The 13678-nt window shown below is 38.3% G+C and overlaps 1 protein-coding gene across 1 annotated transcript; it reads right to left on the minus strand.

The window, feature by feature from the left end:
* Nucleotides 1-9996: 9996 nt before the first annotated feature.
* LOC127256887 (uncharacterized) lies at nucleotides 9997-12932 on the minus strand. Its single transcript, XM_051283113.1, has 5 exons — nucleotides 12453-12932; nucleotides 12139-12339; nucleotides 10481-10738; nucleotides 10268-10407; nucleotides 9997-10117 (listed from the first exon to the last, which is right to left on the minus strand). Exons 1-5 carry the CDS (start codon nucleotides 12930-12932, stop codon nucleotides 9997-9999), a joined length of 1200 nt encoding a protein of 399 aa, XP_051139070.1.
* Nucleotides 12933-13678: the final 746 nt, after the last annotated feature.

Consider the following 13678-nt stretch of genomic DNA (forward strand, 5'->3'; position numbering starts at 1 on the left):
CTCAATTACCCGACGACGGATTGGCTCTTTGGAGTACTTCCGTAACCCAGACCACGGAATCGACAAATTATTTTGGAATCTCCGAATTTCAGGTTCCAACACTTTAAATATATTTTCAAACAGCTCTGCTTGATCGCAACTTTGCTCATGCTTAGAACTTAAAGAAGACGACAGAGAAGCCAAACAAGAACGGGATTTACTCATATTTCTTAAAATCATTAATTAATTATCATCACACTGCATACATACTTATCCATCCATCTATATATATATTATCATACTCACCCACATACATATGAAAAGTTGAAAAAAATTTCGAAAATCGTGCATAAATATAATTCTAACTATAACATATATGTATATATATAGAGAGCGAGCTTATTTTATATATGTATATAAAATAAATAAGAAATTTGATATATTAATATCGATTTAAATTTTAAATTAATAAATAAAGTCTATAAATATATCTAATCTAATCAAATGTACTAGATATACTTATATATTTGAGAATGACATGGATCCCACAATTTTCAATTCCTAGCACCACAAATTTTTAAATTTTTATAATTAAAAAAATTATAAAATATTTTTGGTAAGTTATAATTTTTATGAAAAATTGCATTAATTTAAATTTTTAATTTTTAGAATTTCAAAACTTATGGAAACTTATATTAGTTTAAGATTTTTTTACTTAGAAAATTAATAATGATAGTTTTTATGGAAATCACTGTAATTGATATTTTATTTTTGAAAAAAATTTAATTTTTTTTATAGAAAAGTATTACCCAATATATATTATATATATTTTAATTTATCATATATTACTATATATATTTTATATTTTTTCGCTCTAATATATACGCATATCGATAGATATCTCTCTCTTTTTATTTTTTATGTTTTTTTTTTTTATCTTCAATTAGTTTTTAAAAATTTTGTTTTATTTTTTTTTTCTATCTATAAGAATTGATATTTTAATTTAAATTGTGTCTTCTTAATATTATGGCAAATATGAAGAATAATTCAGTTGAGATCAAATCGAAGTCGGAGAAATAAAGTCAAACTTTTTAGAAGAAAGATGAAACTAAAAAATAGAAAGAAGAATATGTGTCAACGTATATAGTATTTGATATTTTTTTAAAAATTTTGTATTGTACATAATAAATAATTTGATATAATTTTCTTTGTAAATTTTATAAATATTTTTTGTTATTGTTCCCCATGTAATTTATATTTAATAAAAAAAAATTAAATTAAATTTATTTTTATTTATAATATTATTTATATTTATTGATTTAAATTTTTTTTCTACATAATTTTTTTTACAAAAAAATCAGGTCGTCTTACTGCCTTTGTGCCTCTTTATGTTCCTACATTTCTTTATTAAAAATTGTTTGGAATATAACAATACATGTTATAAATTTTTTTAAATTGTGTCTTCTTAATATCAAAAAAAATATGAAGAATAATTCAGTAGAGATAAAATAGAAGTCGGAGGAATAAAGTCAAAATTTTTAAAAGAAAGATGAAATAAAGAATGGGAAGAAAAACATGTGTCAATGTATATAATATGTTATAATTTTTTTATTTTGTATTGTGTATAAATAATTTGATATAAGTTTTTTGGTATATTTTATAGATATTTTCGGGTTATTGTTTCTCACGTAATTTATATATTAATTTATGTTTAATAAAAAATTAAAATTAAAATTTGATTTATTTTTATTTATAATATTATTTATAATTAATGTATTAAATTTTTTTCTTCACAAAATTTTACGAAAAAATCAGGGTTATCGTACTGTCGTGCATGTTTCTTCATATTCGTATATTTTTTTTATTAAAAAATGTTTGAAATATAACAATACATGTTGTATATGATTTATAGGTATTTTTTTTTACTTCTCATTTATTTATTTATTCATTTAATATACATCTTTGATATATTTTGTAAATATTATAAATTAATATTTTTATATCTATTATACATATCTTTATTTAAAAAGAAAAGTAAAATTAAAAATTAATTTATTTTTATTTTAATATTCATTATTGTATATTATTTAAATATTATAATTGTTGAAACGTGACTTGGATTTAGCGGTCTACCCGACCCTAAACCAAAGCGAAATGGCTGTTTCAATTGGCAGAGTTCCTTTTGGGTTTATCCTAATTAATAACAAATAGGCTTAGGGTTTAGGGTGTTTTGGGGTACTTATAAATAGACAACTATGGTTCTTAGTCGGACGACATATTGTAAATCTCTGAATCAGTATAATAAAATCTCTCTGATTCCTGTCCGTGGACGTAGGTTGACACACTGTCATCGAACCACGTAAAACCTCTGTTTCTTTATTTGCTTTCTTTCCCGTTTTCTCATAACAAGTAGTATCAGAGCCATATCTCATTGATTGAAGATGTCCTCGTATAAGTTTGATCTGGAGAAGTTTAATGGGTCGAATGACTTCACGCTCTGGAAGGTCAAGATGAGGGCACTTCTGGTTCAACAAGGATGTGCGGCTGCGTTGGAGGGAGAAGACAAGTTTCCTAAAGACACGAAGGAGGAGGTAAATAAGGAGATTTTGGCAAGGGCTCATTCCGCGATCTTGCTGTCAGTTACTGATGAGGTGTTACGGGAGGTTGTAAATCAGACAACGGCTTTTGGGTTATGGAATAAACTGTGTAAGAAGTACCAAAACAACTCTCTCACGAACAGGCTATATCAGAAACAACGTCTTTACACCCTCCGGATGTCCGAAATTACTCAGGTAAAGGATCATCTTGATACCTTTAACCGTATCATTCTTGATCTTCAAGGAGTTGAGGTTAAAGTAGATGATGAAGATCAAGCCCTAATTTTATTGTGTTCACTACCTGGTTCATATGAGAATTTTGTAGATACTATGTTATATGGTAGAACTACAATTTCTGTTAATGATGTGAAAGATGCCCTTATGTCCAAAGAATTGAAAAGAAAGGTTTCTCTGGAAGAGAGTTCTGGTTCAGGTCTGTTTGCAGGTAGGGGAAGACCACAGGAGAGTGGTAACTGGAATGGGAGGTCGCGTTCAAAATCAAAATCCTCTAGCAAAGTTAAGTGTTATCTTTGCAAGGAGAAAGGGCACGTTAAAAGGGATTGTCCACAAAAGAAGGGAAATACAAAAGTTGATTCTAGTAACAGTGGCAGCAGTGTTGTTGTGGTACAAGACAGTTCTGATGATGGGGACTTTGGTGAAGTTCTGACAGCGTGTAGTGCTAGTACTACTGATTCCTGGATTATGGATTATGGTGCTTCTCACCATATGACGTTCTCTCGTGATCTACTCACTTCTTTTAAGGAGTGGAATGGAACGGTGAAGTTAGGTAATGATGGGGTTCTAGCCATAAAATGGAGCGGGGTAGCGCAGATAAAATTGCATGACGGTACTGTCAGGAAATTTGACTGTTGGTATGTTCCTGAACTCAGAAAGAATTTGATTTCTCTTGGTACCTTAGCCAAGAATGGTTTAAAATATCATGGTGAAGGTGAGTGGGTGAAAGTCCTGAAAGGTGCTCTGGTAATGATGAAAGGAAAACTGCAACATGGAATTTATTTTCTACAGGGCAGTTCAGTGATGGGAACGGCGGCGGTATCCCAGTCCTTGGATAACCATGATGACATGACAAATTTGTGGCACCGTCGATTAGGTCACATGAGTGAGCTAGGGTTGTCTGTGTTGAGCAAGCAGGGTTTATTTGGTGGGGATGTGATAAGTAAAATTCAATTCTGTGAGGCTTGTGTAAAAGGGAAGCAACGCAGGGTGAGTTTTAGTATGTTCAAAAGAAATTCTGGAGTATGTTTATTCAGAACTATGGGGTCCCTCACCGGTGAAATCGCAGGGCGGGTGTTCTTACTTTGTCACTTTCATAGATGATTATTCGAGAAAAGTCTGGTTGTACTTTCTGAAAACTAAAGATGAGGTGTTTGGGAAGTTCAAAGAGTGGAAGACCATGGTTGAAAAACGGACGGGTAAACAGGTCAAGACTCTAAGAACTAATAATGGGTTGGAGTTCTGCAATGCTCAATTTGATGATTTCTGCAAGAAAGAAGGTATAGCGAGGCACCGCACTGTACGACACACACCACAACAAAATGGAGTTGCAGAGCGAATGAATCAAACCCTCATGGCGCGTGCTAGGTGTATGCGCATATTTGCTGGCTTATCTAAGCAATTCTGGGCTGAAGGAGTTAACACTGCTAGTTATCTGGTTAATAGATCTCCATAACTACAATTGACTTAAAGACTCCTCAAGAGGTATGGTCCAGTAAACACATCAACTGCAATTGACTTAAAGACTCCTAAAGAGGTATGGTCCGGTAAACCCTCTGATTACTCTAATCTAAGAATATTTGGATGCTCTGCATACGCTCATGTGAATGATGGTAAGCTGGAGCCGAGGGCGGTAAAATGCATATTTCTAGGGTATGCAACAGGAGTAAAAGGTTATCGACTGTGGTGTACAGAAGGTAAAAATCCTGTTAAATTTCTTATTAGCAGAGATGTAACCTTTAATGAATCTACTATGTTTGATCAGAGTAGAGGTTGTGAAAGTATTGCAGGTACAAAAGATTGTGGTGCTAACCAGAGGGTGGAGTTTGAGACTCCTGACAGAGTTGTGTTAGAGGAAGAGCAGCAGGATAATACTATTGATCAATCCAATCAACCAGATCAGTTAAAACCTCAAGGGAAACCGGTTGAGGGGGAAGCTGATGACGCTGGTACTGGGGTTAAAGATTCCATAGCAGCAAGAAAGGGAAAGAGAAATATTCAGAAACCAGCTAGGTTTGCAGGATGTGTCAATACATGTGACATGAATTCTGTGGCTTATGCACTAGCAGTTGGTGATGATCTTGGCTCTGATGAGCCAAAGACATATAAAGAAGCTGTGGCGAGTAAAGATGCAGAAACCCGGATTATGGCAATGAATGAAGAGATGCAGTCTCTTGAAAAGAACAAGACTTGGGATCTTGTTGCAGTACCAAAAGGGGTGAAGCCAGTGGGATGCAAGTGGGTCTTTAAAAGAAAGGAGAGAATTCCTTGTGTTGAACCTGCTTGGTTCAAGGCGAGACTGGTGGCAAAAGGGTTTTCACAGAAAATAAAGTCAAAATTTTAAAAATAAAGATGAAAAAAAAGGGAAGACGAACATGTGTCAACGTATATAATACTATATATATTTTTTATTTTGTATTTTATATAAATAATTTGATAAGATTTTTTTTTATTGTTCCCCAGAAAATTTATATTAATTTCGATTTAATAAAAAAATTTAACTTTAAATTTGATTTATCTTTATTTACAATATTATTTATATTTAATGTTTTAAATTTTTTTCTTCACAAATTTTTAACTAAAAAATCAGGATCATCTCACTCTCACTGTGGTTCATACTTCTTTATGTTCCTATATTTATTATTAAGAATTGTTTCAAATACATATTGTATAGGGCTTTTAGATTTTTTTTTTTTTACTTCTCATTTATTTATTTATTTAATATGCATCTTTGATATATTTTGTAAATACTATATATTAATACTTTTATATGTATTATGCATATCTTCATTTAAAAGAAAAGTAAAATAAAAAATTAATTTATTTTTATTTAATACTCACTATTGTAAATTGTTTGAATATTTTAATATTTAAAGTAAATCGGCAAAAGATTTAGGCAAATTCCTTTAATAAAGTCGCTTCCCACCAATCTTTCACCGACAATGGAACAAATTTTACCATTGCTCCTTAACCCGATCAATAAATTTTTTCAACTCCTTGAAAACAGCACCAAGCATTCGCAAAACCACTAGAGATTCCCCGGATGAATCTTCTTCAACTTGCTCTTCGGTCTCTTGGATTGCTTCATCTTCACTTGCCTCAACCTCATGTTCCCAATCTTCACCCTCATCATCCGAAAAAAGTACATAGTCCCCATTGTCACAAAGCACAACAGTTCGCACATTAGGGCATGCATTGGCGTAGTGACATTTCCTTTTGGCACTTAAAGCATGCGACATCCTTTGTTTTGTTTGGTGAATCATCCTTGTTGACTTTCCTTTGTTCATCACTCTTAACCACCTTAAGCAGCTCATTCATGGTGGTGTGCTTATCATCTCCTTTGGATCATGATTTTGACGGTCCCGTATTACCGCCAAACTTGTTGAAATTTGGTGACGCATTTCCAAAGCTCACACTCACTCCTACCTTTCCATGGGATTCAATCTTTGTAGCAAGTTGTACAAGTTCCAAAGTAGAATTGTAAGGATACATATCCACTTGAGCCATAATACCATGCCTTAACCCTTTGAGAAACCGATACATAGTGACTTCATCATCTTTCACAAGCTGAGCCCGCATCATAAGCATCTTCATTTCCTTGTAGTACTGCTCAACCTTCTTGCTACCTTGGACTAAAAACTGAATTTTATGAAGGAGATCCATCCGATAATGCGGGGACACAATACGTGCATGCATAGCTCGAGTAAAGGCTGCCCATGTCTCAATCAGAGGCATTTCGGACCTTGCAATATCAACTTGTACTTTCTCCCACCAAACAAGAGCATACTCCTTAAACTCCACAACAGCAAGCTGAATTTTCTTGCGCTCCGAGTAATTATGACATGCAAACATCATCCCCACTTTGCTTTTCCACTCAATAAACTCATTAGGATCAATCAATCCTGCGAAAGGTGTTATGGAGAACTTGATGGACTGCATGTTGTCATCAACCTTATTAACACAACCTCGGCTCCTTCGGTCATTGATATCCTCTTCCAAGTCAAATTTATCAAGCAACTCTTTGGTAGCATCCCGTCTTCCTCGTCGTCCTTGGATAGATGTAGGCCTTGGACTAGTGTGACGGCTTTCGCCAAAATCATCAACTTGGATAGATCTCGTATTCAGTAGAACACTTGTTGAGCCCATAGGTTGCTTGCCAAGGTGAATTTCTTCACGTCTAGCATCACTATGACTTTCCCTTTCTTCAAGAGTAGCAACCTTATCGAAAACCTCATATAGTTTCTTTTCCATATTTTGATCAACCTTCCTTAACAAGGCCTCCGTATAAGCCTTTATCCGAGCATCCACAAAATCATTTATGTCATCTCGAACATGATCTACTTGACTCCGTAAGTCATGTATTTCTCGACCTTGCTAATCCACTCGAGATGTCATGCTATCCATCTTTCCGCCTAACTTGTCTTTAATATCTCGCATATCTTTGCTTTGCTTATTTATCGCAGCTAATATATTACCCAACGAAGCCATACCTGCACCAAAGAAAACTAATATATATATATATATTGAATGTTTGTCCTCACAACCCCACCTCTCGCACACTCGTGTATACCTCTTTCATAAAATGGGTGGAGTTTCCAAGCTCTTTAAGTGTGCCTTGATGGATTCGTAAAGGTGGAACCTGAGTGACGTACGCGTTGAAAATAGACAAGAAACTTTTAACACGACTCAATCAAAGAAAGTACAAGATAGTGTCAATCATACAATACAAAGAACCAAGTCGTGCATTTATAGACTAATGACCAAAAAGTGCACAATATACAAATGTTGGAACTATGTAAATCAACAAAAAAAACACTCATTCATATCTCAACAACCACCAAATCACCACAACGACTGCCCCTTTAAAAACGTGTGGAACGAATAAGACAAACACAATCTTGCCAAACTTGAAACCTCAAAACTAAATAACCAGAATCAATTACGAATTCACAAAAACTAATTTTTAAAATGTTTTCTTCACTTCACAAGCTTTCCAATGACATATTATACGCGAAAAATAGAGCTCGTATGAGAAAACTACAACTCAAACAAGATTACTAACAAAAATTGCAATAGTCCTCCCGCTCGAGTTTTTCCTTTTTTTCTGATCTTTTGGTTTTTTTTTTGTTTATGTTTTTTTTTTCACAAAAAACTTTTTTTTTTACTTTTTCACTGCAATATTGCGAGGACTAGGCAAAACAATACATCAATAATAACTCGTTACACTTCCCAAATAACATCCAACTCGAAATTAATTCAACCTCACTTCAAACAACAATGAACTCAACAACCCGCAAACTTGAAAAACTCAAACAAGAGCAAAATTGTGACACTCAAACAAGAACAAACTAGCAAAACTCAAGCAAGAGCATGAAGTGTATAATTAAAATAACTCGTCAACAAAGTCACAAAATTAAGTTCATATAATGCATGTGGACGTATGGCGCATGGTATACACTAGGGAGCATAGAGGATCAAATCATCTACACTAGAAGGCCAAACAAAAACAAAACTCGAGATCAAATTTACGTCAATGAAATGCAATAAAAAAATCAACTAAACAACTAGAGGAAATAGTAAAAAGAAAATATATCAAAAGAATATTTTTTGGAATTTTTGAAATAAAGATAGTGTAAATTGATCAAAATTCTCTAATACCAAAAGTAAATAATACTCATGGACCAAAATTGATCAACTATACAAGACACGGAATAAACTAACTAAATGGAACTAATTAAGCAAGAAAAGAACGAATTAACTAAACGGAATGAATAAAGCAAGGAAAAAGGATAATCGAAAGAAAGGCAAACCTAAGTACTAACGTAAGCACAACGCGATACCCTTCTAGCATCGAACCATCCTATATGAATTCACCACCCCGGTCATCACTTTGGAGAGCTCTTCCACCTTCCCAAATGCCACGGACTTGAGACTTTATACTCAAACCCGAATTTTGGAACTAAACCCCATGGAGCATGCAATGGAATTGCATTCCATGAAATATTATACTAAAAGAGAAAGTATTGTTATCAAGCATAACTTTCCATAAAAGGAAATGATCATAAATGATCAAATATTCATTAAAATATATTTTCTTGGTGTGTTTTACAAAACACCTTTAGGACCCTATTTATAGTAGTGGGGGAAGGGGAAAGTAGAGTGATTTTTCAATGTGAGATGAGTTTTGTATAAGTAGTCTCTCAATGAGTGACACTTAGCTAACCGTTCCCCTCCCTCCCCCCATATGCATGTGAGAGGCATGTGAGAGCTTATTATATATATAAGTGGTCCCAAGGGATGGTCAACTCCACTTGAGCATGAGCAAACCTAGGTTTGCATAATTACATATTAAACCCTCTATTTTAGCAAAATTCTAGGTTTGCATAACTTTTCCGTTAGTTATCCAATTGAGGCATTGCAAGCTCCAATGTAACCTTTACAACCACGGCATTCGCCCTAGGCTTTCCATCAAGTCCTCGCATGTTGTAACATAGTCCATCGGTTGGGCTCCAGTTATCTTATTTCTTTATCAGGCCTTGTAATTTTTCAATGCACGTTTTTGCTCGAGCTCTCGAGACTGGTCCAATTGGAATATGTGGAATTGCAAGTCCCGATCTTTGCGTATCCATGTCAGTGTGGTGCGTGATTCGTGAATATAGGCAGAATTTTTTAAACTACATGACTTGATCAAAGTGAGTTTATTTCAAAAAGATGACAGATATTACAAAAATGCATCAATGGCAGCCCGCATATTCGTCCATTTTTGTTTGGATCGGGCCGCCCGGAGGTCCTAGAAGGCTATCTTATGTTTGTGCTTTAATCACGAACGGATAGATGTATGCAATTCTCGTGTTAGGTCGGTTCGGCTCTTCATGTATCCATCGATCAGACGCCTCTCTTCTTTAATGCAGCCGCTCAAGGCGACCTATTCTCTCTTAAGTTTCTCCAATTCATTCTGGTGGCGCTCCAGTTCTCTTTGCCTTCTACTGATGTCCTCATCCAAGAAGGATTGGGTTTGGAGTAGGTTGTTCAATCGCGCGTCAGCTTGTCGGAGGTCCTTGTTGGTCTTTGACAAAACAACCTTAATTGTGGTCAGATCCGTCTCAGATGGACGCTGGGACGGCCCTACAAATGGAGTTGGGATCAAGGGAAGGTCGGCTTGAAGTTCTGTGATCCTTTCTATCAGTCAGTGGAGAACTGGAATGGCATCCGAATCAGCGGGACTTTGGACCAGCAGATCGATTATGACTTGAGTCAGAGCCTGAAGTGCTTCATAGCTCAAGTCAGGGCAAGGTAAGTTGGCGTATCTGGTCACCACTGTTCAGACAGTTGTGGGAATTCGGATCTGAGAGAGAGGCGTAAGATCAAGTCGGCTCTATCGAAATAAGGAATCTTTGAGCAAAGTTTGAAATGGATAAGACAGATTCAGAAGGTTTTTCTTTAGGGAAGACATTTACCTGGCCTGGAACGACTGTCGAGCTGGATGGATCCAGAAGTGCGGGCACAAGTAGGGGTGAACCCTAGAGCGCCTAGGCACCAACTCCTCATTCTTCTCCCGCAGGAAGAAGGCTTGGATTAACAAAATTTGGTTCTGAACCTTGTGAGGAGAAGTGGTTGAGAAAACATGAAATCTCAGGAAAGTGGAAATTGGAAGTAAACAATTAATTTACCATATTTTCTAATTTCTGGTTGATGGAAGCCTCCCCTGATTGAGATGAAGATATTTCTTCAACCACTACGATGGGAGCTTTGGGACAATTGGCCGCTGGAGGGTCGGCTCCTAGAGGTGGGTCGTTTGTTTCAAAATATTGGTGGACTGGCTCGGGGAGAGTTTGTTGTTCCCTTTCGACTTGTTGTTCGAGGAGATCGATAGGAAGGTTAACAACAATGACTTGTAGGTTAGGCGCAGCGTCAAGGGGATCACGAGTCTGCAAGATTTCTCGTCGGGTTAGTTAAAAACTTAATTGATCTGGATATAATTGGATGCTATGAATGATACCTACTGGGTTTAAAGGTGCATGAGCCAAAGTTTCAGGAAGTGGCAAGGGGGAGGAGTCTGCCTCCTAGTTGGTTCATCTTCCCGACTAATCATTGGCAATTCCCTTTGATGTGTAGCAGGTGCGGCTCCGGCGCGTCGGTTGGTGAAGCAGGAGTTTGAGTTTCAGTTGTCAGAAGAGCATGTGCCTAAAAGTTAAAAGTTGCGTGAGGAGGACATTTTAGTGTTCGGAAATATTAAGTAATGAAAATAGTCAGTTACTTGTGGTTCAGGGTCGGTAGATTGATCGGTAGTTTCGTCGGTTCGATAATAGGCAGAAGGGGGTCATCTACAAGGACGTTTGGGTTAGATAGAAATAAAATTATAGTGTTTATGAAAAATTTAAAGTAGGTCTGGCCTTACCAAAGCCGGGCGGAAGAAGGCATCGTACATTGGATGTCATCCAATGTGTATCGATAGGTAGGGAGACTAATTAGTCCTCCACTGCTTGTCGATCTACTGCAGTCATGGTGCAAACTTTGTTTGGACGGCTCCTTTCTTTTTCTTTAGTGCGCTGGGGACAACCTCGGCAGCAGACGCCCGCTTCTTTCTTGGTGCCGGCACCGAATGGGGTGAGCCTAGGGATAGTTCCGGTGCTAGAAGGAGAAACCCTATTAGCTTATCGGACGGAAGGGCTAGCAGCGTCTATATGACCGTCCACCACTCCCGGAAGGTTTCAATGGTTTGGAGGTAAGAGTTTGAAGTGATATAGGAGGAAAGATGAGTAAGATATGGTCGGATGAGTTCGGGAATGACATTCCCTTCAGGCTTTAGGTGATAAGGTGAGGTCGGGCAAGAGGACCAAGAATCAAACTGGCGTGCCAGATATTGAGGTTGGTAGTTGAAAGTATAATGGAACTTTTGACCCTTTTTATCAAGCCTCTTGTTGGAAAACAAAGACTTGGGTTTAAGGACCACATCCCATGAGAAGGGGTAAGTTGGATGAAGAAGTGGGTCTTAATATGGTAAGGAGTAATCGGTGTCAGAGTAGGGTAAAAAAAAATCGACGGCATATTGTACATAGTTTTCATAGACATAAAAATGAGAATTGCTCCTGCCATCGGAGAGAATCTATTGAAGAATTTGTTTGATGGATTTTAGATCGGACTTATGGGGACACATTTGAGGGGAAGATAGGACAAGAGAACAGTCGGCACTAGGGTTGATGGCGGACGATTTTTCCGAGGCTGGAGTCAGAACTTCTGCAGGTGTTCCCATCTCCATTGGTGTTTTGGGACTGTGTGGCTCTTCTTCTGCCATCCCTGGTGTTGTCTCTGTTGCTCTTAGAGATACCTGCAGGATAGGGAGCGTTGTTATAACTGCCTCAATCTCGGCGGTTTCATTGGTTGCTTCAGCAGTTGTGGTAGCGGGGACCTCGGCGGTTTGTTCCTTGTATGATTCCACAGTGACGTTGATTCTGCCTATGGTTTCTTCAGTGATGATGGTCTCCCGCTCCTCCTCTGGTCCAGAAGCAGTAGGCTCTTCCGCCCCCGGCTGGTTAAAGGTTACGGGTTCATTGCAATTCCAACAGCAGTTGGCTCACCTGCCCCTTGCTGGTCGATGGGGGCAGGTTCATTGCCAATTGGACTCGCTTGCTTTGGTGGCACCTTCTCCTTTGCGGGCTCCGCTGGTGAGGATCGCTGGGGCTGAGCGGTGGGCTCTCTGATAGTGATCTCCTTCCTCAGACGGGACAGCGGGATCATGTCCTCTGTCGCTTCTGCTTCCACCACTTTACTCTTCCCCTTTTCCTGCCTTGTCGCTCGCCGAGGGGGTGTTGGATTTTTTCTGAGTGCTACCTTCACCCTATGCTTCTTCTCGACAGGCTTCGGAGCGGGGTCCTCTTTCATTTTTGACCTTATCTCACCAGCGGCTGTCTCTGGGGCCTTTCCTCCCTTATCTCTCCTGGCCTTCTCTGCACCAAATAGATCCTCCTCCATCTCCCGAGCAAAGCAGAGGGCTTCTTCCTCTTCGTCAGCGGGAGTTTCATCGGAGATAGTTTGTTCCGAGTCTGGTTCTGCAACGGCCTCCTCCGGATCGACTTCGGGTGCCACCTCTTCTTGAACTATCTCCTCCCCAACGACTTTCATAGGTCTTTTTGGCAAAGGGGGAGGGATAGTTGTCTTCGCTTTCCTTCTTTTTCTATTTGGGGATGAGGGTGAACCCCTTGGACTCCAACCAAATTTTGTGGAAGGCCGCTGGGAGCAGCGGCCTCATTTGTAAGTCTGGGGCTGGAGTGGGCAGATCAACGCCCGCGCATCGGCATAGCTCTGTGATCAGGGTCCCGTGACCCAGCATTCGTTCTACTTTTTTTCTTGCCCATATGTCTATGCCGAAGATTGCGCCCAAATCAATATCAAACTTCTCCTCCAAAATTGAGCGCAAGGCAATGAGGAAATCAGAACGGATGTCTATGGTTTGAGTGGTGATCATTATTCGGCTCAGAGACCACTTCACCCATTCCTTTTTCTCTTCATCCACCGACCCGAACTTCAGGTTTCTCTTTTCATAGTCCGGGGCGGTGGCGAATTGCCTGGGTGGGATAGTGGTGTTCCCATCCCGGGACCCAGTTGATCTTCCTCACTGAGTAGTCTACCCATCTTCCCCGAACATATACATTTCGGAGACTGTCAGCTTGGCTCAGATTTGTATAAAATTCCCTCACCAGCTACACGTCCACTGGGTCCTTGCGATTTTGAATCAACCAGGTCAGGCCCCGCTCCCTCAGCCAGTCGGCGAGTGGGCCGGAGATTTTTTCGGGGTCAAATCCTCTCTCGTAGAGGATCTCCATCGCTTTCGTCTTTTCGTATGTCGCCGCTGCCTCATGTTCACAAAA

The sequence above is a fragment of the Andrographis paniculata genome, unplaced genomic scaffold, assembly GCF_009805555.1.
Source record: "Andrographis paniculata isolate CXL003 unplaced genomic scaffold, ASM980555v1 Contig57END, whole genome shotgun sequence".
Taxonomy (NCBI): domain Eukaryota; kingdom Viridiplantae; phylum Streptophyta; class Magnoliopsida; order Lamiales; family Acanthaceae; genus Andrographis; species Andrographis paniculata.